This window comes from Rhipicephalus sanguineus, chromosome 2 (assembly GCF_013339695.2).
Source record: "Rhipicephalus sanguineus isolate Rsan-2018 chromosome 2, BIME_Rsan_1.4, whole genome shotgun sequence".
NCBI lineage: Eukaryota > Metazoa > Arthropoda > Arachnida > Ixodida > Ixodidae > Rhipicephalus > Rhipicephalus sanguineus.
The window spans coordinates 12,276,417-12,303,520 of record NC_051177.1 but is presented as its reverse complement, the minus strand read 5'-3'; the positions used below and the strand labels follow the sequence as shown (position 1 = coordinate 12,303,520).

The following is a 27,104-nucleotide window of genomic DNA, read 5'->3' as shown; positions in this document are numbered from 1 at the left end:
GGTACACCCCTTTCTTGTGCGGTGTTTGTCAGCGTGGGACAGTGCCGTTGTAGATGCTGTCAGCGATCCAGCCGATGCTTAAACCCAATAGCAGCCATCAGCTTTTGCAAGTGTTCCCGGCAGCGGCAGCCGATGTCATCGACCTTTCACCCCACCCCATCCTTCGTACTCTTCTTCCTCGCCGACATTCGGATATTCGAGTCGTCGGGAACATCTTCATTGTGTAGTGCACTGGTGGTCTCCAATTGTACATCATCCTCGACCAGGCCCTCACCCTACGTATTGTGTGGTTCCTTTACCAAGGTGTCTACCGAGTTGACAATTCTAAATTCGAGTTTTCCAAGTTTTCTTTGAGTGTTTTTGCTAAAATTCCCTGAGTGAAACAGAACTGTGTTTTATGTCAAGATGGGTAGACACCATGTCGCTTGATGATGTCACTCTCTAGTATGCATGTTAAAAAACAAAAATGACTTAATCCCATTTGAATAGTACAAAGTACAGTTAAATCTCAATATAGTGAAGTTGGTAAAAGCGGCACTTTACTACATTATATCGAAACTTTGTTAAACTGAAATTCGACCTTTCATACAAGGCATAGTTACCGAAGGATTCATTTTACACTGAAAATGCCACAAGAATGCTGAACTAATACGGGAACCTGAAAAAAAAGACCTTTTTTTTTATTGCGTGAAAAAACAAATTATTTTGTTGAGCCTGAGGTGCAGCAATCACAATTATATGCCTTGATAGAGTGTCACGTGTAAGAACGAAACAAATGCAGGTTTAATGCACTATGGAATAGTGCTTATTCTGCTGCTGCGGCTTGTTGTCAAATCCACGTGCAATGCCCATAGCAGTGCGACGCCTTTGTTATCATGTTGCCCAGCCGCATCATTTGCTATCCAAGAACGCACAACTTCGAAAACCGTCGCACGTTAGAAAAAAAGAGCCACAGTTTCACCGCGAGGGCGAGATAATGAATATGATAGCAAGAAATAGGAATACAGTAGAACCCCGCTGATACGTTTTTGAAGGGACCGTAGGAAATAAACGTAAGAGACGGGAAACGTAAGAGCCGAAAAACAGGAAAAATGGCAAAATATTTAGTGGTACAGAATTTTATTTCAATTCTTACGAGCAGCACGAAAATTGGCGCGCTCAGCCGCGATCTAGTCGATGGATAGAAACGTGGAGCTTAGGACGGCCTCATCCACAGAAATGTTATCAACGTATGTGATTTTTTTAACACCAACAGCTGTAGGCATGAAAGAACTAAGCACACGCAATCACGACCGGCACGGCGAGTCCGACCGTGAACTGCACGCACGACCATGCGAGCTCCAACCAGCTCGAACTCCTCCCGTTCTCCGACAAATAACGATGATGATGAGTCTACGCCAACGTGATGGCAGAAGTGAATGCCAATCTCGAAGGCCTTGCTTTCGCAAGCAATTACGTCATACACGCCATGTTTGTGCAGTACAAATCTCAAAGGCCTTGCTTTCGCGAGCAGTTACGTCATAGACGCCATCTTTGCAATTTGAATCTCGAAGGCCATGCTTTTGTTTGCATCAATTGAAAGATTCTGTTGCTTGCACCTCTCATGCGCCTAATATTACGGTCAAACGAGGCCAAGCTGCGTGAAAATGCACCATGGCCGCTCTCTTTGGTAGTCACTCGGTCGGCTCCGAGCGCACTTCGCGACGTATCATACGGGAACGGTCCGACAGTTACGACGTAACAGCGGGGTTCCCAATACATTGTATCCTATGGGAGTTATGCCGGGACCGGCGGAAAACGACGTAACAGCCGGGAAAACGCAGCAGTGAGGAACGTAACAGCGGGGTTCTACTGTATTATATGAATATAGACTAGAAGCTCACTCTTTCAGGAAACGCAACTGCTGCAGTAAGAGAGATAACCTATGCACGTATGGCTCAGGGGCAGATCCAGGCAATTACCATGGGGGGAGGAAGGGGGTTTCCATCATCTGATCGGATGGGGGGGGGGGAGAGTACAAAGGCTGACGCCACCGCCTCCACAGTGCATTTTAGGGGGGTCACACAGATTTACAACAGCCCAGAGGTGATTATGCCGGCGCCTAAGAAGCCTTGGTTGGAAATGTTAGGGAAGCAGGAAAGGGTGGAGCGATGAGGAGAGAGGTAGAGAGCGGGGACAAGATTCTCCTTACCCTTTTTGGGCAGTGGTAGGCAACGGAACCTGACAAAGGGGGCAAACTCAACAGGGAGGCTGACAAAGGAGGTGGACGGCAGGGACTGAAGGGAGGGGGCGGGGGCTGCAGGCTTTGGGGGGGAGAGGGATCGCTCCAACCCCCCCCCCCCTCTGGATCCGCCACTGCTATGGCTTCAACGGAAGTTTTGCAATAAGAGCACTGCACCTGAAAAAGATATGGGCTGTCTGCTAATCCCCTCCAAAGACGCACACCCAACCATACCTGGTGGTACAAAGTACGCACTTCCTGTCGGACTCACGCCGCCCCCGCACCCCCTCACCAACCCTCCGGTTCCTATCTCCATGTGCCCGTCGCGTGAAGGCGATGGTCGGCTCGTTTCATCTCTGCTTGAGCCCCGTTCGTCGGCAGCGCTCACGCACTTTCACACGCGCGGTGTGATGTAATCACGATTCGGACTCGATACTGATGATTATGGCGAAGGCGAAAAATTCCCCTGGAGTATCTATATAATTGCTATCGCAAAAAAAAAAAAAAAAAAATGCAGGATAGCTGCGGGATAGGATCGCATGAAAGCACGGCAACAGCCTGAATTACGGCACATCCGAATATGGTGGCTACGCTTCTGCTTTCCGACATCGCGCGCCGTATCAGGCAAGTGGGACCCGTGCCGGTGTTGCGAATCATAGCTTGCATTGACGTCACCGTGGTCGACATCTTGGGGTACCAGCTGGTTGAGACGCTCCGTGAGCTTTTGCTCGAACGTGCCGAGCAAGAAACGGTGACGGCTCGCCATCAGATTAGTGCTGGTGGCCCCAAGCATCTTTCACACCAAAACCCTCGTGTTCCTTTGTGTTCCCCCGTGGTGCGGCTGGCGAACAAAAGAACGCGGGGACCGAACGACTGGGTGTCCTCCTTTTCATTGGCACACTCTAACGAGATAAAAAGTCATGGTGGCCGCCACGTTGGGGCCCCAGCGCAGAGAACCTGTCTGTGACGTCATGTGCAAGGCATGTATACACTGGCCCCGAAGAGTCTTGTAATTCGGCTTTGCAGGAAAACATCCACATAAGCAGTGGGTGCAGCTGGTAATTGTGAGCTGCAGGCACAAAAAATATCAGTCGACTGCCTAAAACTTGTTTCAGCAGTGCCTTCAGCGAAAAAAAAAAAAAAAAAAACGCTTTCACTTGCTGTAAATGCGCCTGTTAGTTACGCTCGCTCTCGCCTGGAAATTTGTTCTATTCTTCACGGAGGTAGCATCTTTGAAGCTCGGCATCCAGAGCAAGTGAGCTCTCCGATAACCGCCAACGAGCATCGTCGTCTTTTTCTCGCCAATCGGGATGGCTTGCAAGATACCAGCCTTGTCGACGACATCCGCTTCCCGAACAATCGTGATCGCTTGCAAGATAACGTAAGCTCGTTGCATCTACTGCTGCCGCCTCTACAACTAACCATGCTTGTTACTTGACAAGGGGCGACAACAAAAACACCATATCGGGCGCTAACACACAGCACGCGCGACATAGAATACAGAACTACACCGCGTAGTCACAGAACACCCCGACGACATGGTGCAATATGATGTCCTGTGGTTCATGGTTCCTGCATGCCACGCATTAGCTGGATGTTCTCCTACACCACCGCTCCTAAGACGAGGAGTGCATTGAGGTACGACCTTTGCCCACAGGCGCAGCGGCCGTTCAATTTGAAAAAAATGCGTCGACAAAATCTCGAGCCAGCGTTACCGCGACTTTCATTGCCTTGGATTTTACTGTGAATGTTACTGTGTATTTTCCCTGATGGGAGCACAAATTCCCTGTTTTCCCTGAGTATTTTCAGACTATCCAAAATCTCTGAGAATTCCCGGTTTTACCGGTCAGTAGACACCCTGCTTTACCCTCTCTCGTACGTGGGGCCCTGTGGCGGCAAGGCACCGGATAGGCGGGAGCTGCTGACACTGTTTTTTCGAGTGCCTGAGTGTTGACAGACGACTTATGTCGTTAAGTAGCAACCTACGTTCCTTCTTTCAAAGTACGTGCCTCCTCACTGGGAAAATATCAGCTATGGGAACAGACGGCAGGAGCCAGCTACTTTACGAGACCCGCTGAACCCCACTCCTTACAGTGCAACAAAAGTATAAGACCGAAATGGCTTCCAATATGATCTTTCGGGCGTCCATAGTTAAAGGAACGTACTATAGATGAAGTCGTTTATGCTACAATTATGAAAAAGATTTTACTTACCACGAGGACGCAGCCGAGCGCGATCGTGTCGTGCACAGCCATTATTGTTTACTCATTTTTCGAAGATGACTGGACACATGGCGCCATTTCTCGGCAGTTAGGGAAAGCAACATATGCCTATTGTGGCACGATGAATTAGAACATGCAAACATCGAATTGTGGTGATCTGTAGCCTTTAAAACCGGTACACATTTGGGTATTCCAGTACCGAGGAGGGTATCGAACACGGATATATCAAACTCGAAAGGGATTGCAAATTAATTTGATATATCAGAAATTCAATATAGAAAAATACAGGCCCTGAGACCTTACCTATGGTGGACAATCACCTACCAATCGGCGCGTTTAAGAATGTTAACTAATTCCGCACACTAATGATGATGTATTGCTGTTTTGTGGTGCAAGGGCCAAATCAGGCCAAAGAGCGCCATGCCAATTTATGCTGGGATATATATGAACCATGAGTTACGATATGTTTATGATATCGTGGCTGTAAAAATGCCTAAAACAGATATGAAGACACGATGCATGCAGTGCGGTGGGCTATGGGCTACAGTTGGTAGTGGTGAGAGGTTAAGGTAGAATAACAGTATATCGCTGTTACATACAACAAATAAGTTACAACTGTGACAGTTAATTCGTGCTCATCCTGTGTATGTTCGTTCCGTGTGCCCTTTCTGCTTGAGCAGTGCATCGCAAGTTTCGAGATGCTTGCCGTTCTTCGCGTGACATTACAATTTGTTGCTGTAGCATTCATTCCTTCGCGCTTGTGGCGAAAGAATGCCCAACAAACGCTCAACTATGTCTGTGAAGACACGTTTCACTTTCATGTTATACCAATTCCTATGACAGAGGGATCAGCCATGTTTTTTCCTTCTGTATCTTTGACTCTGGGAGTCTCAGCTTGTGTAGTCGGGTGGCCAGGGGCCAGGGGTGTCGTTGATGCTGGTATTGCAGCTCAAGGCTGGGGCGTCGTGACACTGTCCGGACGGTGGGCATCGATTGTTCGGTAAGCTGCTGTGTGCAGCGAGCGCGTAGGGTCACCTCACAGAGCTGATGTCTCCTCGCAGCTGCCTCTTCTGCACCTGTGCAGGGTGCTTGTTCGACGCCGGTTGTTGTCGAGTGACTCGATAGGCCTAAGGCTCTGCGTGGCTGCCCGTCACATTTGGGGCACAACCCACTTGATCGTGGCGTTGAGGTGTTGCACTCTGCTTCCCTCATTCTATCTTGCGTTGCACAAACTAAGAAAAGCAACATTTGTTCACTTGAATTTGGCGTCTCAGTCACCGCCGATGTCTTTGCTAGCTGTACTGAACATCGTACCATGTGGCTATACCATCCAGCTGTACTGAACATCGTACCATCGTAGCTCCCTTCCCTTTGTCCTACTGCACCGTTCTGTCGAGAGTGTTTTGAGTGTACACAGCGGGATTGCAGTGCCCCGCAGCTCGCTGTCTTCTGTACATCTGTATCGCCGCTGGCCAGGAATGCGGTAGACATCTCAGGCAATGGACATGCCTGTGACCTGCGCCGCTGCCTTCAAACTGGAGCCCTCGTGAGTGCTGCCTGCAACCGGAGGACGTGTCAGCGCGATCAACGCTCTCTCACGCTGACGGCCACGTTGCGTTTGCAATTCCAGGACTGAGGTCAAGTCGTCGAGCCAGTGCAGTGGTGTCGACCAGCGGCTGTGTTGCAGGTCACAAACATTCTTTAGGGACATTTACTCCACATGTGTTGTCTTCTTTCGTAGAGCTTGTGTAGCTGTTTGCTTCAAGTTGTTTGATGCGATAAGTGTTGATTTAAGGTTGGCGGGATGTGAGGGTGCTGTCACCCCCTGTAAAGCCGTTTGCGCCTCATGGAGCACGCACGTCTCGCGGATAGGCCGCAGTTAGGTTAAATGGGCGCCGAGGAAGATGTGGCGTTGTGTTAGCGTGGGTTGGGGTTAGCCCAAAGGCGCCGCGGCGGAGAGGTTAGGCTGGTGCATAGAAAACAGCCACGACTCTCTTTGGGGATTGGCGGCATGCGTGGATTGATGTCTCCCGCGGTGAGTCTGTGGGGGACGATACCACGGCTCGTTTCCCACGGTCCCCTAATGGTGAGTCGAACATCGGCAACACCACATTCGCGATGCATTGTGTGTCTTATGTTGTCTTGGGTTATGTTTTCTGGGTATTTTATTGGCATTGTATAAGGTTACCTTGGCGTGTTACTACTGTGTTTTAGATTCGGTAGGCGAGCTCGTCGTATGTAAAAGTGTTTAACAAAATGTGTACGTGGTTGTTGCCTGACGGCGTCTGCTGTCTCCATGTGTTCAAAGAGCAACGTCCGTTCGAGACCCCACAAAGCATCAGATTACAACAGTGCGCCGCACTTGTCCCGAACATCGCAGAAGTGCGTCTTGGATCGACTGTTCTGCTTATGAGCACTTCGCACCTTGCAACAAAAACCACTGTGGGACGACTCTTGGTACTCACGATCAAGCTCGACGTACTTTAAAACATCGGGTACCACGGCCACACACATCGCGATCGAGCTTACTGCTCGAAGTCGTGGCTAGGCCTAACTCCGCTTACGGCGTCGAAGCACCACACAAATCCGAACATTGCGGGCAAGAAAAATGAGCTAGCGGAAATGCAAAAGCGAAGAAGCCGCAATGTGTTTCGTTGCATGCAACGAATCACGTTGCCCGCTGGCTCCTCAGAACTGTGGATGGGTATTTTACGCATCGGCAGAGGACCCCCCGGCCAAGTTTGTTACGCAGCGACCACTCGGAGAACCGGCAGAAGTGGTTTGCAGTTTCGCTTGTTGGCACCCCAAAACGCAAGACCAAGCACGCTGCATGCCAATTTATCGTCGTTATATTTATTTTCCAGAAGTTCGAATACTTCGAATAGCAAAATTCCGGTGCAAATCAAATCGAATAGGAAACACTATACGAAAAATATTAGAAAGTTCGAATACTCGCACACCCCCAGTATTAGGCCTTACTACATAATCTCGGGCTTGTTCTAAAATATCCCACTGTTGGCGCAAACCACGTCCTACATTTAACTTAATTTCTCGACTACTAAAGCGCTGCTGCACACAACGTTGATGTTTTAGACGTTCTCAAGCATTAGCCTTTCATTCAAGCATAAAATGTTGTTTGCCTTCAGTGTCCCTTCAAATGACACACAGATTACCTGGTCAGTATGTCCTTGGAGGCAAATCTTGCACTCGCAAGTCTCCATGTCCCAGATGATCACGGTCAGGTCATGGGATCCCGAGGCCAGCACACCAGCAGCTGTCGGATGGAATTTCACGAAGTGGACTTTTTCAGTGTGGCCCTTCAGCTCAAAGTCCGGCTCTGTCAGGCTCTCATGCAGGCCGCCCTCGGGAACAGTCCACACACGAACTCGACCATCATCACATGCTGCAGAGAAGAAGTAAAAAGTGCCACAATACATACACTGTGTGTATGGTCAGTACTTATGCATCCTATCAAATGTGGTATATTTGGCAGAAATATGTATGATATGAAACCTAGACGTGGTTAGTGCGAAAGCCTTATATGCCTCATCAAAAGAGAAAAGTGACCATCGGCGTAGTCGACATCAACATGAACGGCCACAAAAATTACCATCGAAGAAGAAGATGTTGACAATCAACCACAGCATCAACAAAGTTGCAAAGTAAACCAGTGCACAATCACGACGCACACAAGAAAGGACACCAGTACAGTGGTGAATGTATAACTTTTATTGGATAGCGATCACATATTTATATGGTCACCCCACATGATTGCGCATGTCACTGCTTTCCTTCTTGTCTGCATTGCGATTGTGTGCTAGCTGTCATAGTGACTATATTTTACCAACAAGCCTGAGCTTTCAATATGTCAACAAGGATGCTGGCCTAAGAAATCATCATCTGCTTCTTCAATGTTGATTTGATAATACGACGAAAAATCATCGAAGTCATCAGACGCAGCATCAACAAAGATGCTCGCCTAAAGATCATCATCACCTTCGTCATCTTCTTCTCCTTTGATCATGATGATGATGACCAGATAGCCACACCGGAGGGCTTTTGCCTTCAGCTCATCTTAGGTGAATGCATAGGGGTCCCTGTTTATTTGTTTGAACATACTATTCTTGTGTGCTGATTGTACGGCCCCTAAGGTATTCGAGTGATTTGCTGGCATGGGGCACCCTGATGAAAGGGCAAGGAAGCTAGTTGCAAGAGCTAGGGTTATTGGTTGTCACCCAAACAACAGTGCTGAAGTTCAAGCGTGGCCGTGCCGAATGTAATATCTCAGCCAACTGACATTCCTGTGCTCTGTAGAAAAGAACGTGTGGTTTGAAATACCAAAACCTTAACTTTTTCACATTTCATGTATTGGAATATTTTCCATATTTCTACTCGGTCTCAACTTTCGCCTTTAAAACTGGTTACATAACATGTACATGTCATCTGATCTATTTTCTCTATACTAACTACCTCTCTGTAAGAAATAAACCAGCTGACAGTCAGCAGTAGTGTCGTGTTCCTGCTTTTTCTCCTTCATACGGGGTCACGCTGCTCACTTTGCCAAATGATTGTTTCTTATTTCTTGTTTTGTTCTGCTGCGTTAAGCTCAAGCTCAGCAAAATAGACTGGTGGGCATATTTTGAGGCTTACTGCAAAAGAACAACGCAGGATGACGGAAGACTCTGAGAATATCACGGTGCTGTGCCTTAGCGTTTTCTCTCGTACTGCGTTGTATTTTTTTTTTGTGATATTCGCCTAGAGATCTCTGAGTGGCGCCCTCTCGCGTGTGATGTCAGAGAGAGGACTCGAGTGTCGCTCTTTGTTCGCGCACGCTTGCTACGTGAAGGTTGCTCGACGCTACCGGCCAGTCTCTCCTGCTCGAGTTACTGTAACATTAGTGGGCAAGTTCATAAAGCAATTTGTACTAAATGTTCAAGCAAAATGCCCAGCGAAATCGAGCGGAGTTGCCATCAAGAGCACGTTCAGTGTCTATTGCTCCTGGTGTCGTCTGCTACCATCAATGTGTACATCCGCATGTATGGCGACAATTTCTTTTCCTGACTGTTCTATGACCGTGGCACACTCAAAATGACTTTCCGGCCCATTTTCGATCATTGACTTTAGCGTTCGGGCCTCGGCTACCGTGTCTGCATTAAAGCACAATATACGTATACCGCATGCCGCACGTGTTCGGTTGCCAAGTCTGCTCCTTCGATTCAATTCCTTTGTTCGGAGTTTTAAGCGCATGACAAATGATGTGTGATGTCATTCAAATAAATTAAGTGGTCGTTACAGGCAACAATCTTTGATTAGATCCATTTTTTCAGCAGCTGCTGTGTAAGAGCATCGTAAGTACTTAAATATAAACAAGAAATAAAGAAGTTGAGAGCACGAGGCAAATGGGGGATGCACGACAGTAATATCAAATAGTGGCAGGTTGTGCGGAGCTTGTTTTTATTTCAAAATATTTGAATTTCTGCATTAATAAATTGATGTTTACTGACTCGTTCACGGTCATCTGAAAGTATGCTGAACAGAATTAGTGTAATCATACTAACGTAGATAAATACAAAGCTTTCGCATCAAAAGTCGTGGTAGGATGTATCTGCAATGAAATAGTGTAAATCACTCTCAATGGTTGACTCCTGATAGGGCGTGATGCGGTCACTGTACTAAAAAGACTCGCAGGGTACCTTATGCATTTGCCTAAGACGACTCGAAGACAAAATCCATCTTCTTCTTTTTGTTCAGTCGATGTATATTGTTCCTTCCCTTCCGAATGCTTTTTGGACGTGGCTTTGCACTGCCTCCAGGATCGGAGGCATTGCAAGCTTTTTACACATCACCTGGTTTTGCATTGCCTCCGTGATCGACCCACCGATCACGGAGGCAATGCAAACCGACAATGTCATGTGATGACATCATCATGTGACATGACGTTATGACGTCACAAATTTTGGCAGTTTGTGATGTCATGAGGACGTCATAAGGTGACGTCATTGTGTGATGATATTTTGCATCACTCGTGTTGACACTGCCGACTAGGGGCGCCGACGGTGAATTTTCACGTTTGATCAGGAATCCAAAGCTTTCACTGTAAAATATTCAATCTTGTTACAGCACGGTAAAAAATAGCAATAACCAGCCAAAGGGGCCAAGAGAACGGTGGGAAAGAGCTCTCTTTCTCTTCCTGGACATATTCACCGATTTTTCCTACTGTTTACCAAGCTGTATTATCAGTGACAAATCAAACGCGAACGATGCAGCGCGTTCCCTAAGCATTAGGAAATGTATAATGCGCGCCGTCCTGTCATCACCATTGACAGGCACGCACACCCGATTAGGCAGCACTGCGCAATCGAAAGCATGAATCTGGGTCACGAGCGGCAAACCGCAAGAGCATAGCTATCTCTAATCATAAGGGTGCGAACTGTACCACACGCACCACTGCTAGCGTTTCATTCGGAGCCGGTAGTACGTGCAACAAGTTTTAATGTGCATCCAACCCGTCCAATCTACTCTAGTTGTCTGCAATAACCTGCTGGTCGATAAAGTTATCAATTTTATTTAGTCAGCAAATGTTTTGTGTACGTGACTACAATTGGGAGTGGAGTGTGAAATTTCGTTAAAGTCTTTTTACATACTGCTAACTTTTGTGAGGAAGCTGTAAAATTGATTGCGCTTCGCTTCTAAAGCAGCGCAGGCACTCTTTAACTCGCTTGGCGGGACGTTCGCGCTTTCACATAAGCTATTTCAACGCCATGCAGCCCAGTGAGTGATGCTACGAACTCAGTGGCATGATCCTGACCGCGATGGCTCTATGTATATAGAAGATACATTAACTGTTAACGTTTCTTAACCTCCTGTAATGCTAGCAGCCATCTAAAGAACTATCATTACAAGAAAATACAGCTAGTAGTCGAACGCAGTGCGACGCGAGCGAACTATAATGAAAATGCTGCTGTTCTAGCCAGAGCCTAGCAGATGATGTGGGGTTGCACACGCAACCCATTGTCTTCAACGCGGCGGCACCTCGGCTTCGCGCTACGTTTGCACGCGCAGTGGCGAGGGGGGTTGCGTGGGAGAGGGCATTGTGCCGCTCCCGCAGCCCCTCGCGCCCTGCTCCTGGCCGAAGTCTAGACGCCCCGTTTTCCCTCCTTGCCCTTTTCTGGAGAGACTTCTCTCCAGACCCCAGGAACGCGCGTCGCTTTCTTGGGGGCCTCCGCGCTTTTCGGTCTTGGGAGGTGTGACTGAACACATCGGACCCAAGCCATGAGCACCACCGCCGCAATCAACCCCTGCAGCGCTCCGGCCATGGAGTGCGAACCACCGCCCCGGACCGGAGTGCAAAAGCAGCCACGCGAGGTGAGATGAGCATTTATCATTCCCTCGACGTGTGCTTGCTATTTGTTAACAGTTGTTTCCCCCAGTAGTGCGGAACACTCCGCCGCCGAGGTGTTAACTTGATGTGCTACTCTATTGTTGCAATTGGCATCTGAGGTGAATAAACACCTTCAGTTGAAAGGCTTGTCTCTGTCCCCACTGGCCTGAAACCCACCGCGGTCGCAACTCAATGCGAACCGCGGGATAGGGGGTCACAGATCTGACTGTTAGGGCTGCTGCGTAGCACTAGTAGCGAGTAACTACGCTCCTCTAGTGCGCGGTGTGATCCATACGAGGGACAGGTTCGCACGCGCGGCTTGTTGTGTTCATGCTTGTTGCAAAAGAACCCCTATATTTGTTAAATATAGGGGTTCTTTTGCAACAAATGTGAACACAACAAGCCGCGCGAAATATAGTAACAGAAAATGTGAATGTTCAGGCTAGAAGCAACGAAGGCAGTAGATATTTCCAGACATGGACGAGCAAAAAGTTTGAATTAACCGAATTTGTGCAGTGCGACAGTTTGAATTAGGCAGCTTTAAAATAAATTGCAAACGTAGTGGGCCAACCAAAAATTAACCGAAAGTTTGAATTATCAGAGTTTGAATTATCGAGAGTCTACTGTAATCACTTCCGGTGCTTTTAACTACAGTACAATCCTGGTGATACGAATTTCGGTCTGATACGAATTCATAAACTCCTCGACCGAATTCTATTGTGTCTAATGGTCCAAAATTTGGATGTTCCAAATACTTTTTCACGTCGTGGCGGGTGATTCGAACTTTGGTACTGAAACCGTCGAGCGACAGCCGAGAGAAGCATGTTCTTGAAGCTTCGAAAGCATGCACGCGGCCTGCACACACACAGTCAAAACTGTGGTTATCGTTTGCCATAACTGTTGCGGACGAAACTGCAGTCGCTATCAATGCGATCGTGTATGGCAATGACGAAACTGAAAATACATGCACATCAAACGTTCACCGAGTAAAACGATGCTGCTTGCCGCAACTACGGCGGACAAAACTGCGGTAGATGCAATCACAGATACAGTCAAATTCCACTACCAACGAACACCGCTTCAACAAAATTTTCCCTTCAACGAAGTATTTCTTAATCCCTGTCCCCTTGCCACAGAAGTCAATGCATCGAAGTTCTCACCACAACAATCCATTTTTTGGGCTTGTTTTTGCTTCAACGAAACTTTCGCTGAGTGGAGCTTGGCTTGAAAGTTTGTTTTATGATAAAGTAAGCACATCACTAACCGTGTAACTTTTCTTACATTCACGACACTGTTTCACCGAAAATGTGCGCCCATCGCATCACCTGTAAACAAACTCATCGTCATCACCATTGTTTGTTCGTGATGACGAGGCAGCTGGCTGCCTTGTGACAAGGCACAGGCCCGTTTGCTAAGCCGGAGCCACAGCCAATCAGTATCCATTCTAGTTATTTAATCCGGCGCACTAAAGAGCGCCAGCACCTGTTGACTGAGACAGAACGATGTAAATACGTGTACATAAAGTCTTTTCTCTCTTCAACTCGTCGTGATGAATGCTAAGGGCACGACACCCACTAGTGGTCCCAACGGCTATGCTAACTGAGTCGCAACAACGGTGACAGCGATGAAATACCACAGCCTGTATCCTCAGCTGTGCACTAGAAATGCGACCCCAGTCACAACAAGCCGTTCTCTGCAGCTACCACCGCCTACAATGAACCTATGTATGGGAACGCAAGTAATAAAATGCAATAAGCGATGACCACTTATTCGGTGCATGAAAGTTCACTGCGTCAATGCCACAATGTGCTGCAAAATCTCTTTCGTCTTTTCGGTAACGGCAGAGATTGGTTGATCAATGATTACGACTTCCGCGCGATTGCAGCGATGCCTTCATGGATAAGCATGAGAGGAAAGGCAATGTGGCGGCCAGCGATGTTCATCGCTGGCCGCCACGTCGCCTTCCCTCTCATGCTTCCCTCTCATGCTTATCTGCGCGGCTGCACGTGTGGCGTAAGCTGTTCGGGTTGACGGCAATACAAGAAGTATACAAGCATGCAATGCTACCATTCGCAAGTTTGCCGCCGCTGCGCCGTGCGAAATAAAGTGTGCGCCACTTCATGGAAACAAAAGTAGCTCGCTGGTGTTGAGCGGCACAGGCACCAAGAAAGATCAATGCACTTACAGCGAGCGTATACTGCATGTTTTATTAGGCGACAACCCAAGCGCGCCGCGCCTCGTTGTATAGGACCATCAGAGCATCGTGGAGACGTAGTGTGCGCGTTGCTTGCAAAATGCTTGTCTTCGCCCCGCTGAATGAACAGGCTACTCGCCACACCCGTGCACGGTCCGAAGTGAAGGGGGCCCGAACAACGCACAAATGCACGCAATACAGCAAGCGGCCCAGCAGTGATGACGTGAGCCGTGTAGGCGACGTGCTGCACGCAACTAGCCAGGAATGATTGGCTCCACGTGGCGGTACAGCGGCTCAGTAAAATGGTGCCAGTTCACTGCAAAGGCAGTTTAATTCACTCGTGCACGCAGCGGGCATCGCTTCACAAAGTAATTTCACCAGAGGGGTTGTTAGCACTCTTCAATAAAAATTCACAGAAAAAGAAAAGCAGCTTGGTCGCTAAATGCACGTTTTTGAGGGAGAGTCCATTTACAACGAACTAGTGATATAACGACCATTTTTCGTGGCCCTTTCGAGTTCGTTATAAATGGGCTTGTGGGCCTCGACTCTGTTGGGTCACACATGTGCTGCACTGAAGACGGCCCAGTGAGCACGAGAAGTTGCAGAACAAAGGCCCTATGTAATCACCTTGTTTTTGCAGGCCTTTTGTGGCAATAGAGTGCAAGAAGGAGTCCAATGGGGGCACATTCTGGTAACACGTGCTTCTGCGGTGAACATCTTAGCAGGGTAGCGCCCAAGGGAATGCAAGGCCACCCTGTGTTTCCTTTTGTGCCACCCTACCAAGAGTTCAGTCAATACCAGTTTGCCCAAATGTCAATTCTTCTGCTTGTGAGGCACTTGATGCTGGGTGTTGGAAAATAGCTACGACACACCAAGTTGCTACTGAAGGGCCGTGTTTCCCGGAGATTGATCTGGCAAATGGTCATCACGATGTGCGATGTGTGAAGGCACTTGGATTCCTACCACTTGTAGTCAGAGTTTTGCCAACACAGACCAGCCAATTACACTAGAGGCTTCTCCGACGTTAGGTGCACATTGAGTAACCGACCATCTCAGCCAGCATTTGTGCAGATGGCTTCCAAGACACACCTCCTCAAGCATACGCAGCACAGCCAGACATTCTACAGATTGAACAGCAGGGCACTTCTGCTCACTGAAATACAACTAGAAGTACTCATGCCAACAAAAAGGCACTGTTTTCACACATACTATCAAACAATGCATTGAATCTGAAAGGCAGTAAAGCCAAGTCTTCTTTAGTGCATTAATATTTAACAGGAAAAATATGAATGGCCCCCATAAATGTTGTTTAAACTTGACTGTGATGAACTAGCTTCACAATAGTGTAATGAGATGAAGAGACTCCCTTTAAGGCGAAGGTAGCGTCTCATCAGAAATGCCTCCATAATAAACATGCCAAGTGCCAACTGTATTGAATACTACTTGTGAGGAATAGTATCATTGATGATTGGGAGCGCACATGAGTATTTGGTTATAAATGCTAACGGCTGGTTGAGCTGTGTTTCAGGGGCTCTTCTAGAAAGTGCTGATTTTCTATCTAGTTTACATGCTTTGTTGTAGATCTTGCTTAGACGTCTTGCGGGGAATTTCAACTAATGTTTCCTTTAGGTTGTTCAAGTGGTGAAAGTAGTCACCGTCGTCACTACAGATCCTTCCTATACGCCTTGCCTGATTGACAAATAACCCTCATTTGCAGTGTTGTGAGTGATGACTCGTGTTCTCCAGGTATTGTTGGCTATCTGTTGGTTTTCTGTAGAGCATCGTCTTTAAAGGAACACTAAAGGCAAATAATTTACGTCAGAGTGAAAGCTCAATGTATGACAACGTCTAAAATGGCAATATTATCAACAGCAGTGCCCTACTTACCCAGAAATTAAGCTAAATGTATCACACGATGAGCACCACGAGCGGAACATTTTGGAAATGATCCCAGTGACGTGAGAGAGTTTGACTACAATTAATCACTCGTAATCAAACTAGCTGTAATTAAAAAAGAACCTTCCGTGCATCAAAAGACGTAATAAAATGCTGCTGGTTCGTTTCTGTTTGATTCATGGAAAAAAGAACCTCTTTGGCGTTGCCACGGGGAACGGCGAGCGTGGTTCAAAGGTTCCGTTTTCGCCGAACTGCGCTTTTCCCGGCACCCTGCTTCGCTCACACGGTCACGTCTCAGTGGTAGTTTCGGTATCGCGTACTGCCGCGTGTGTTTTGCACGCTCGTGAAAGTCGCTCCGACAGAAAGTTGGACAAAATGCCGCATGCATGTGATGTTGCTGGATGCCCGAATGGCGCACGCCGCCGCACAGTAAAGGCGGGCAACATTGGGCATGGTAGCAGTGACGTGAGAAACACCGCTTTCAGGCAGATAATTTGAAGTGCGCCAACGTGATGCGGACCACTAAAACGTGATTTTATTTCAAAATAAGCACTTCCTTGGCATAAAAGTAGCACTGAGAGGCTTCTGGACAGTTATTTCAACAATCAACGTCGACTTAATATTTGCCTTTAGTGTCCTTTTAATTTTCCTCTTTCAATTGACAATGTCGTGTCGAGGAAGTTAATTTCACTGGAAGAATGATGCATGGTAAATTTAATACTAGGGTGAAAATTGTTACAATGGTCAATGAATGCGTTTAGTGTGCTTATGCCATGTTCCCATATAATAAATATGTCGTCCATGCAGCGGAGATAGGTGCAAGGCTTTACCGGAGACGATTTGAAGAGCTCCGATTCTAAGTGTCCCATAAAAATGTTGGTATATGTTGGTGCAAAAGGGGTTCCCATACTAGTGCCAAAGATTTGTAGGTAGTAGGATGAATCAAATTCCCAATTAAGTGTGAGGACTAGTTTTAGTAAGGAGAAGTAAACTTGAGCATTATGTGTTCACTTACTTTCTATGAGTGACTTTGAGACTGCTTCAATCCCTTCAGTGAAAAGTATATTTGTATACAAGGAGCAGACATCTAATGTTACCAGAATGGCCTGATCCGAGAGCATTTTGTTATTTGAAGGAAAAGAGCTGTATCTCGAACAAAGGATGGCATTAGATATAAAATGATGATGTAGAAATTTTGATGGCTGTCGGATACTATAGGTCTCTTGCAGCTGCCCTAGGGTAGAGGACAAAGCAAATACACACGCGAGCTGAGCCTGCCCTGTCGAAACGTCGGCTCCAGCAACAGCTCGTGTTCATGAATTCTTCATGCATAGCAATAAAGAGTGCCAACAAAGCGAGGGACAAAAGGGAAGAACAACACGCGTGGTGTTCGTCTTCCCTCTTGTTGTTTTGCGCTGTTCATTGCTATGCATCCATACCAAATGGCCCAACTTACCACTCTTTCACATCTTCAAGCTTCCCCTGAACAAATACTTTCAGTGTTTTCAATTTTTACGAAGCAAGCCTTGCCAATTAGAATGTGGGGATGGTCAAACATTATCTAGCCATTGCTCTGCACTGTGTCTGTGGCACAAAAACAAAAATGTTCCCAGGCTCGTGAGAACACCTCCTTGATCAGCCACTATACATCGTATGTTCAATGAACAAATCTGATGAGCTCACCTATGGCAATGCGTCTGTTATTAAAGGGGTCCCAGGCAAAGTCCATGATGCTGGTCCCGCAGATGAGGCTGGGAACAACTCCAGATTGTAGACGGCCTCTCTTGGACAGCTGTATTCACCGTAAAACAAAGTTCCTTCAGCACTACCACTGTGAATTAGATACAAATTGAAGTATTTAGCTGCTTTGGCTGCTTACTCTAGTCTCCAGTAGACTGGCACAGCAAGTGCACATGTGCAGAGCAGTCAGCCAAAAGTGGACCAGCAGAACACATGTGAGATGGCATTTGTTAGAGCAAAAACACAGCTTCCCTGAAGGAAGTACAGTTGCATACAACAAAGATACCTCGCTGATACAGTCGCCGACCGATAAATCGGACACCGATAATTCGGACATGCTCGGTAATTCGGACAATCGCGCGGCACCGCCGATGATCCCATAGAAGTAATGTGTAAAGACGACCGATATTTCGGACAGCTGCGAGATCTACATTCGATAATCCGGACCCTGTCCGAGACTGTCGGGCACGCCGAATCGCCAGCCATTATCTCCTACGGCACCCGTACCATCAAAGTATGGCCTCAGAGATCAAAACGAAAGCTAATTGGTGATCTATGAGGCTTTATTTCGGTCGAGATTTGTGATTGGAAATGCCGATCTTGGAGGCACTGGTCAACTGTGGGAAATCATATCGACATCGCGAACATCCTACATTCCGGTTCCGCGCTGCGCTGCCATTCGCCATTCTGTCGAATGCGTCTGCGGTAAAGCGTTTTGCGCTCGCGCTCATTTTTATCTTGAGACTTGCTTTATTTTACGCTCTGCTGTCTCAAAAGATCTGAGTTAAATGGCACCAACGGTGCCCTCACAGCCAGCGCAGAAGGCCGCGCCGACGACAACGAAATGCGGCAGATAGTCAACTGCCGATTTTCCAGACGTGCTCGAAAATTCGGACGCTTTCGCGGCACCATCACCAGCCCCATAGACGCCAATGGTCAAGAACGTCGGAAATTGCAGACGCTAAAACTCTTCGGCGTCCGATTTTTTGGACTTTCTACCCAAATTGCAGGTCTGAAAGGCAATAATTGAAGCCCCCACCTCTGCCGCGTCTATCATCTCGTAGGTTCGAACCAGCGCTTTCGCGAGTCGACCTGTTTACGACAGTAGCAGAGTCCGAAAGTCAGCTTTGTCGCGATGCCGAAGTGTTATGGGGTGAAGCGGACCGGAAATTCAAAGGGGCCGCTATCACGGCGCCGTGCGGCGATGTCTTTACGGATAAGCAGTGGAAATGCACGGAGGCGTGATGGCGGCAGGTGGCAAACGCGCGAGTACAGCTCAGTCGCTGACAAGCCTTACGATAAGCATCTTCAGTCAACTGCTCGATAGTGCATGTGGCCTGGTGCAGCTGCATGCGTAGTGCACGCATTTAATAGGCGAGAACCCAAACGCGCCGCGCCGCCATTCATGCTGCCTCTTTGTGCGACCGCTAAGTGCGCCGCACAGACGCGTTGCCTTCATGAACGAAACCAGCTCGTCATCGTACAGCGATCACATCACATTGGCTGAGATACAGGCGGACTTGGTTGCACATAAGCGGAAGTGCGGGCAGCAACGCATTGACAACTTTTTTCGGCCACCGGGACCCTGAAGTGTCAATAAACGTATTTTTTTTCTGACGCATTCGTTTTTTCGGACATTCGATAATTCGGACTTATTTGCGTTCCCCGTGGAGTTCGAATTATCGGTCGTCGACTGTATCAGCAAAACTGTCATCACATCTACACAAAAGTGTGGCATGTAATATGACACAGCAAAGGGTCTCCTACAGATTCAAATGGTCGATCAGCAACTAGCAAACAAATTATTTCGCTTTTTTCATGGCTGCTGATACCAAGTAGAAAACAGCACTACGAGACGGGACAAAGAAAGGGCCCAAACACGGCGCTGTGTTTGTGCCCTTTCTTTGTCCCGTCTCGTAGCGCTGTTTTCTACTTGAAGTCATGCACCAACCAGCATAAATTCGTACCCTACTGCTGATACCAACTGAGTTACTAGTAGGCTTGTGCAAATATTTGTGCACTTCGAATATTCTAACGAATATTAGAGTATTTAAATTCGCTTCGATTCGAATTTAAATTATTGGAAATTCCGAAGTATTTGAATGAGGTGTATATTAGTCCGCATGTAAACTCAGTGTAAATGTGGTTTCACTGCAGCGAAGGGGTACTATACCGTAAATGCACCTTTCCAGGGAAAATCTGCACTGCCGCAAAGCTCCACTTCAAGATTAAATGAACATATTACCCTCACATCAATTCATCATTTTTCAAGTTTAAAAGCTTGTTATACCGGCATATATGCTCTAAGTATAGTAAATGTTAAAACGTAGCATATTTTACAGGTTATCGCTTGCATTCTACGGAAAGTCAAATCCTGCTACTATTCAAAGTTGATTCCACTTCCTTTGAACCAAAAAGAATGACATTTGCACCGTGCCTTCTTTCAATTTAAAGAAAATATTGTGCAGGTTAGATGGGTCATGACAAATACGCTCATTTTTCTTTATAATATTTTATATGTGTACTATTCGAACTTGATCCAAAATTATTCAACCAAATCACTATTCGCCTCAAATTCTCTGCGAACCTAAAATTTACTATTCATGCAAGCCTAGTTACTAGCATCATCACATGGAGGCAGCACAATTGCCACAACATGCATGCAGCGACCAATTTTGTTAAACCAATTTTTAAAATCAACAACCAATTTTTTAATCAACATGGAGGGAGCTGCAAGTGGCTCCAATGCTATGTTTGACTGTCAGTATATATAACCTGTGCCCATGATATTCGGTTTGACTGCTGATGACACCGCTGTGTACAAACATGTTGATGGTAAGCACCCCACTTGTTGCCAGACACTCATGATGACCTTCATGACCATGATGACCAGACACTTGATGACCGTCATGAAATATTCATTACGGTAGCAATAAAAATTACCAAGTACCCATTTTATTAAGTACCTGTGCTATTGAAACTGCACACTTGCATGGGAAACTGGATTTTATAGGCAACCTGTACACAGTTCTCATTCCCAAGTTAGCCACTGGTGGCACTCTGACATCTACTTTACGCAGCTTTACAACTTTTAAAGGCCAACTGCAACGAAATTACGCAAACCTCAAAAAGCCAATTTATAGGCAGTCTAGCTGGCGATAATGCTACCTGCCAAATTTTTCCTTCGAAATGCAAGTGGTTACGTAAGAAGAAAAGCCCGCCAACAATGCAATTTTTGATACCAAAACTAGAAAAAACGACGCCGTTACAGCCGACTGGAAGTGACGCAGACTGCAGCCCGATAGACCGACCGATGCAGGCGAATCGTCTGCTCTGCGCTCCAAGGTATTCGCTTCGCGGCCGCGCCACAGTTTTTAGATGGTAATGAAAAAACAAAGTATGTAAACATCCACTGTGAAGGAAACACGGATGCATGCCCATAAAGCGTTTCTCTAAGCAATGGCTTCCCACTTCGCACCAACCATCTCGCCCTACACTGCTATGGAGAACTCACTGGTTCAAAATAAATGATGCTGCTGGTTTGCACGTCGGGTATTCTCGCTTCGTTGATAGACTACGGTCGGTAAGACACCGTTGTTTTTGATATAGATGCTCGGTTTGGCACACTCCCATGTCCATCGAAAGTGTCCCTTCATTTCTGTAAACACTTGTCTGACTGCACCCAAGACTTTCACACTGAACCTAACGTAGTACAATTTGTTTTCTTAAAATACGTTTACGTGCTTGAATTCTTTTGAACCAAGCATGACTACATTTCTGTCGAACTTTGCTGTTTTGACTACTCGCAACAAAAAACGAGCCGATCAGCTTTTTGGAGCTTTTATTACTCGCGCGTAGATGGCGCAGCTAGTCTAGTGCTTCGCGGGGCGTCGTTTTACTTGCTTTACGTTATACTAAATGTCTTTTGAATAGTGTTACGCTAGATTTTAGCGTGCGAAACATGCTAACGCAAGCATTTTACGTTATACTAAAGCTGTCTTATACGAATACCTCTTGTTGCCAGTACTTCTCCAAACACTGGTTGGAGCTTCCCGCTCTTGGCTTTGCAATGGCTGAATATTGAAGGCACTGCGTCAGGAATCAACATTCTTTTCAGTTTCAACAGTATTTGAGCGAAAAGACACCGGTCGCACATAAAGTCGTCATCTTTAAAGTGCGCCGCATAAAGTACCACGCTCTTCGATAGCTCCCATTCTCTTTCGCCTCACTGTGATAACGAGCAGCTAATGGAGCTTTACGTTTTTTTTGAAAAGCGTGAAAGCTGGTCCCATCCATAACATACGTGTTCCAGCAGCCTACGGACCCGCATTTCGTCCTACAAAAGAGTTAGCTTTTCGGAATTGGCCGCTCGTAGAGGAGCGTCACGCAGAAAAGGAAGGGATTTGGCTGCAGGGAGTTCTGCTTGTTCTGCTCACGAGCGGCTGTGAACTGCAATTTACGTCACTTCCGATTTGCCCGGGCACACCACTAGGGCTCCACGTCGTCTCCTAGCTGATAATTAGAGCACCGATTTTAAATGAAGTACGCGACTGCAAGATTTTTCACTGTGATTATCATTACTCACCCAAGATATACTACGCATTCCAAGCTAATTCTGTCTAAGTCAAATTTCGTTTCAGTTGGCCTTTAAGCTCATAGTAGTTCTATTTTGGTTCGTAGACATTTGAATGTCTGGCACTCAATTTTTCCTGAACTGAGAAATATGGTTCATGCTAACATATGCGTGATAAGAGTCCAAGTACTTTTGTGGAAGGTTTCGCTAAAAGGGCCATACTCATGCTTTATCATCACATGTTTCGAAACTACACCAAACTCAATGCAAGAAACTCTTACAACCAGTTTGGAAACTACGGAAACTACAGTGAGCTGACAACATATTTGTACGTATATGTACAGTGCTCACGGATTTAAACGCGACAATTTAGGACTAGGTAATTCCCATGCTTTTGTTTCCATCATCTCTAGTTGGTGTCATATCAGTGTAATTTTAACTAACACTTGCATTAGAGGCCAACATTACCTTTACCAGACAGATTTGTAGCAACATGTTACGGTTACCTCATGCAAGTGTGCATACCAGTTGTTCTACAGCCGAACCAGCATACATCGGACTCACTAAAAAAGAGGAATTAGTTTGATATATTGTATAACTTAATTAAAAACTTTTTAAAAAATTTACCATATTCTTGGTGTGAATTCTGGTTTGAAGTTTGCTTCCCGGAACTACTTCATAATAACGCAAGGAAGGCGGTATATGGCAGTACACTGAAGATTTCTTTTAAACGCGGTAAACCTTTGCACTTTGAGTGTGCGTTTCTTTCTTTCTTCCTTTCTTTCTTTCTTTCTTTCTTTCTTTCTTTCTGTCTGTCTGTCTGTCTGTCTGTCTGGCAGACAGACAGACAGTCTGTGCATCTGGCAGACAGACAGTCTGTGTCTGTCTGTCCGTCCGTCCGTCCGCCTACGTCTGGGTGCTCTCAAGATCGCCTCCTTAACTCGGTGTAGACCAAAATTAGCATGGGAGGGTAAGAGGATTTGACAAATATGGCTGTCGGGCCATGACATGAATAACGTGAAAATCCTGTCGAGTATGTCGTCAAACCCTTTCCTCTGGACACATGCGGCACATACCCGTTTACCACGGGCCGCGGCGTACGGGTATGAGCCACGGGTGATTGACAGTTTATATCTACCCAGGATGGGCGAGAACAGACATCGGCAACTTAAATGCGAGAGCGTTAAGAAAAACCGACATCGGCAGCATTGACCCGACGAATGGAGAGAATAAAAATTAAGACCCTATAGGAATCGAACCCAAGCGTTCTGCGCGGCAATCAGGTATTCTACCGCAGAGCCACGCCAGGCCTATAAACTGGTTTGGAAAAACAGCCTATGCAAGTGTAATGTTGGTGCAACGTCGATTGTGGTTGTGGTGCTGGCTATCTAATTTTACAAGAAAGCAATAAACACTACATATGTACTCCTATGATACAGGCGTCAAATCAGATTAACGTCGATGGTTACAGTGTTTGCTCCGCTTTTAAAGCAGTCTAATAGACATTACATTTGTATTCCCAAGATTCAGCAAGCTATATTGAAGCACTGCTCGACCCCGGAGGAATACATTAACGAAAGTTACGTATGAGATTCAAATGACTGCATGATAAAGTGCACTTAGTAAGTGAGTCAATGAACTTTATTTATAAATTGTCCTGAGGAGCCGATTCCCCTCAAGAGGAAGGGTTTCGATAATACTGATGTATGTACTCTAACGTGAGGGCTGACGTTACGTTGCACCATAAGTTACCCTTTAAATGCCAGTGTTGTCAACGTGCCTGGTAAGCCCATGATGTGCACGCAGCTACTACACTCACAAAAACACGTCGATCCACCATGTAACACTTGAAAGCCATAAAATAAAGCATAGAAGTACTCGCTGACTGCTTCACATGAAACCACAACGTGTGGGATCTGCCAAATTTTTTTAGTTCTTATTTTTCCGCGGTTTGTAGTTGGGGATGTGGGTTATATGCAGGGGTGAGCTGCAGGTGAGAAAAAATGGTATCATATAAACAGTCACTCAACACCTTCATACGCAACCATGCGTACTTGTCGGGCGCTTGAACCCCCTCTAGTCTGCCTTGGCCCAGATGTTGGCGTTACTTTTCAATATCCTACGCGGCGTGCTTCTTGGGATGATGTACGCAGTAGTGACGTCAGACTTCTCTACAACCGACTGTGTTATCGACAGCTTTGCGCAGAACAGCCAGGTTCTACCGTTTTACGGCAGCCATTCTGTTAAAGGGAGATGAGCGAACGCTGACTCCGCATGACGGCAGCAATGACAAAGAATAATGGGAGAAAGCATGCAATGGCAAGAGATGGATTCTTCTAGCTCTGCACATGCCTTCCTATTACCACCGCATCGATGAATCTCTAAATACATGCTGTGAAAGCCCCCTTCTGCAAGGAAAAGTCAACTCTTGTGAGAGGAAGCCAACCTCTTGGGGCGTTTCGCACTGCCTGATAATTCAATTTAGCCGAGTTTTATACAGCCGGGTTTGACTGTACTAGCAATTTCTATGTTGCATTTCAATCTGCAACATTTCATCTTACCCGAGCCATTACAATGCCTAGCTCGTCAATTCTGCCAGTTACAAAAATGTGTTCTTGCCCATGGACGAACTGTGGAGGACAGCAACTGTGGAGGACAGTTGACGCCACATTCGGCAGAACATTTTGGCCAATGGCTTGTCCAGATTCTTATACATGGAGTGCATAGGGAGTTCTGCAACTCGTATGATTGAAGAACTGTGCTTTACGGTTTCACTTCAAGCCGAGAGGTTCAAAGGTGCAATTTACAGGTTCCCATACAAATAACTCATGTCTTACCAAAAAATGGTGATTGTGGGGGTGCTATCACCCCCTGTAAAGACGTTTTCGTTTCATGGTGCTCACGCGTCGTAGTTAGAGTAGTTAGCTTCGGCACCGAACTAGAGAGGTGGCGCTGTGGTGCCAGGAGCAAGATTACGTGGGCTTCTTTTCATCTTTGGGGGGGCGGGGGGCATCTCTTGCGTGGGCGGACATCTTTCGCGAGAGGTCTGTGGGGCTGATACTGTGGCTCATTCCCGCAGGCTCCCGGGGCGAGTCGAATGTCAGTGACGCTGCATTTGTGGTACATTGTGTGCGTTATGTTGTTTGAGTGTGGTATTGGCATTATTTGGTTATTTATCATGTTACTACCTATTTCTAACATACGGCTGGCACACTCGCTGTTATGTAAAAGCGTTTAATGAATGTCCATGTGTCCATTGCACAACAGCATGACTGTGTCCGTTTGTTCCATGAGTGCGGCTCATCTCGAGACCCCACATGATGAAACAACTTTTGAGTAAACTCTCACCTCCAGGATTGCCAGATGGCCACCCGAGATAGCCAAGGGCAGGGCAAGGCGCTCGGTGTTGGCGCGGAAGCCTTCACTCTCGCCAGGCAGTGTCTTACACATGGGTGGCAGGTTGGTGATCTGAGTGTCCCGGCTGCCCACTGAGCCATTCAGGTGCCGGTACTTGGAAACTCGCACTGTACAAGGTGGCACATCTCAGTGAAAGCACCAACCAAGCATCAATAGTAAACTTACGCACCAAGAACATAGACAGGACAGGTGTTTACTTTCAACTGTTAGCACATAAATCCATTTTTTGTAAATGCATGCGCAACGTGCATGCGCTTTGACCTACGTGACCGTACTAACAAGCACTTTCCACAAAACACACTTCCAATTCATACAAACTTCACATGCACAATCCTTACCCCTCTTCTTTATGAAAATCACTTCCGAAAATTCCAAAGCTACCTTGCTCTTGCTTCGCCCCAAGATCCAAGATCCCTATCTCTTAATAATAATTGTTCGGGTTTAACGTCCCAAAACCATGATATGATTATGAGGGTCGCTGTAGTGGAGGTCTCCGGAAATTTTGACCGCCTGGGGTTTTTTAACATGCACCTACCGTAAAAACCGGAATATAGGTCGAACCCCCCACTTCTAACGACTGAAGATCGAAAAAAAAAAGTACATGGAATAGCCAAAGTATTAGAAGGTGCGCGCCTTTACCGTGTAACAAACGCAATTTCAAATGGTGCACAGTCAAAATGCCATTTATTTACACGTAGTTTCCGCATGGCAGAAAGTCAAAAGATGGGCTTAAGCATTATCTTTGTAAAACATCACAACCGTCTTGACAGCATTAATTTGGATGCACTTTAAGGTCCCCGGTAGCAATCACAACGCGAGCGTGGCTCCCGGTTAAACTGTGCAACCTTCTTTCCGCCTCTAGATACGCTGCGGTCTTGCACCGAGACAGTTTTCTTCTGATCGCTGCGTGTCGTGATGTGATCCTCAGCGTCCGCCAGCAGCGAATGCTTCTGTGGTGCACCCGATCTGCCCGCTGATCATAGTCATACGTGCTGCTGTAACCAGAGCTGCCGGCATCGCAGGAAGCAACAAAGAAACAGTATCCGGCGAGATTGGAAGAGCGAGAAGACGCGTGCAAAGATAAACTTTGGTATTGCTTGTGACTCACGGCTCCCGTCGCGTTCATGTGTGCTAGCATTCGAACACACTTTTCACACATTTCAGACCAGATTTCTTCGTGCCTACGCAAACTCGATTACTGTTTTCTTGAACGCTACGGTGAACTGCCATCGACCATTGGTCGAGAAAAAGAAAAAAAGCACCTTGGAGTCCAAATAGATTCACAAGACAACAACAAAAACGCAAAATGAGATCACCCATGGCACAAGGCTGGCAGTAAACAAAGCGATGCCAATCACTGCGATGGCGATGGAGGCGATTGACTTCAGTTGCCCATAGTGGCCAGACTTGTGATGTTTTTCTGCCAATGACCGGTATATAAGACGGGGGTCGACTTTTTA

The 27,104-nt window shown here is 46.6% G+C and overlaps 1 protein-coding gene across 1 annotated transcript in view; it reads right to left on the bottom strand.

Moving 5' to 3' along the window:
* Positions 1 to 27,104, bottom strand: part of LOC119382415 (coronin-7) — a 231,134-nt gene that overhangs the window by 76,578 nt on the left and 127,452 nt on the right. The window contains exons 16-18 of the mRNA XM_037650110.2: positions 25,576 to 25,751; positions 17,598 to 17,706; positions 7,617 to 7,846 (exon numbers count right to left, since the gene is read on the bottom strand). Of these exons, the coding sequence (XP_037506038.1) occupies positions 7,617 to 7,846; positions 17,598 to 17,706; positions 25,576 to 25,751 (515 nt within the window). The remainder of the gene's footprint in view (positions 1 to 7,616; positions 7,847 to 17,597; positions 17,707 to 25,575; positions 25,752 to 27,104) is intronic.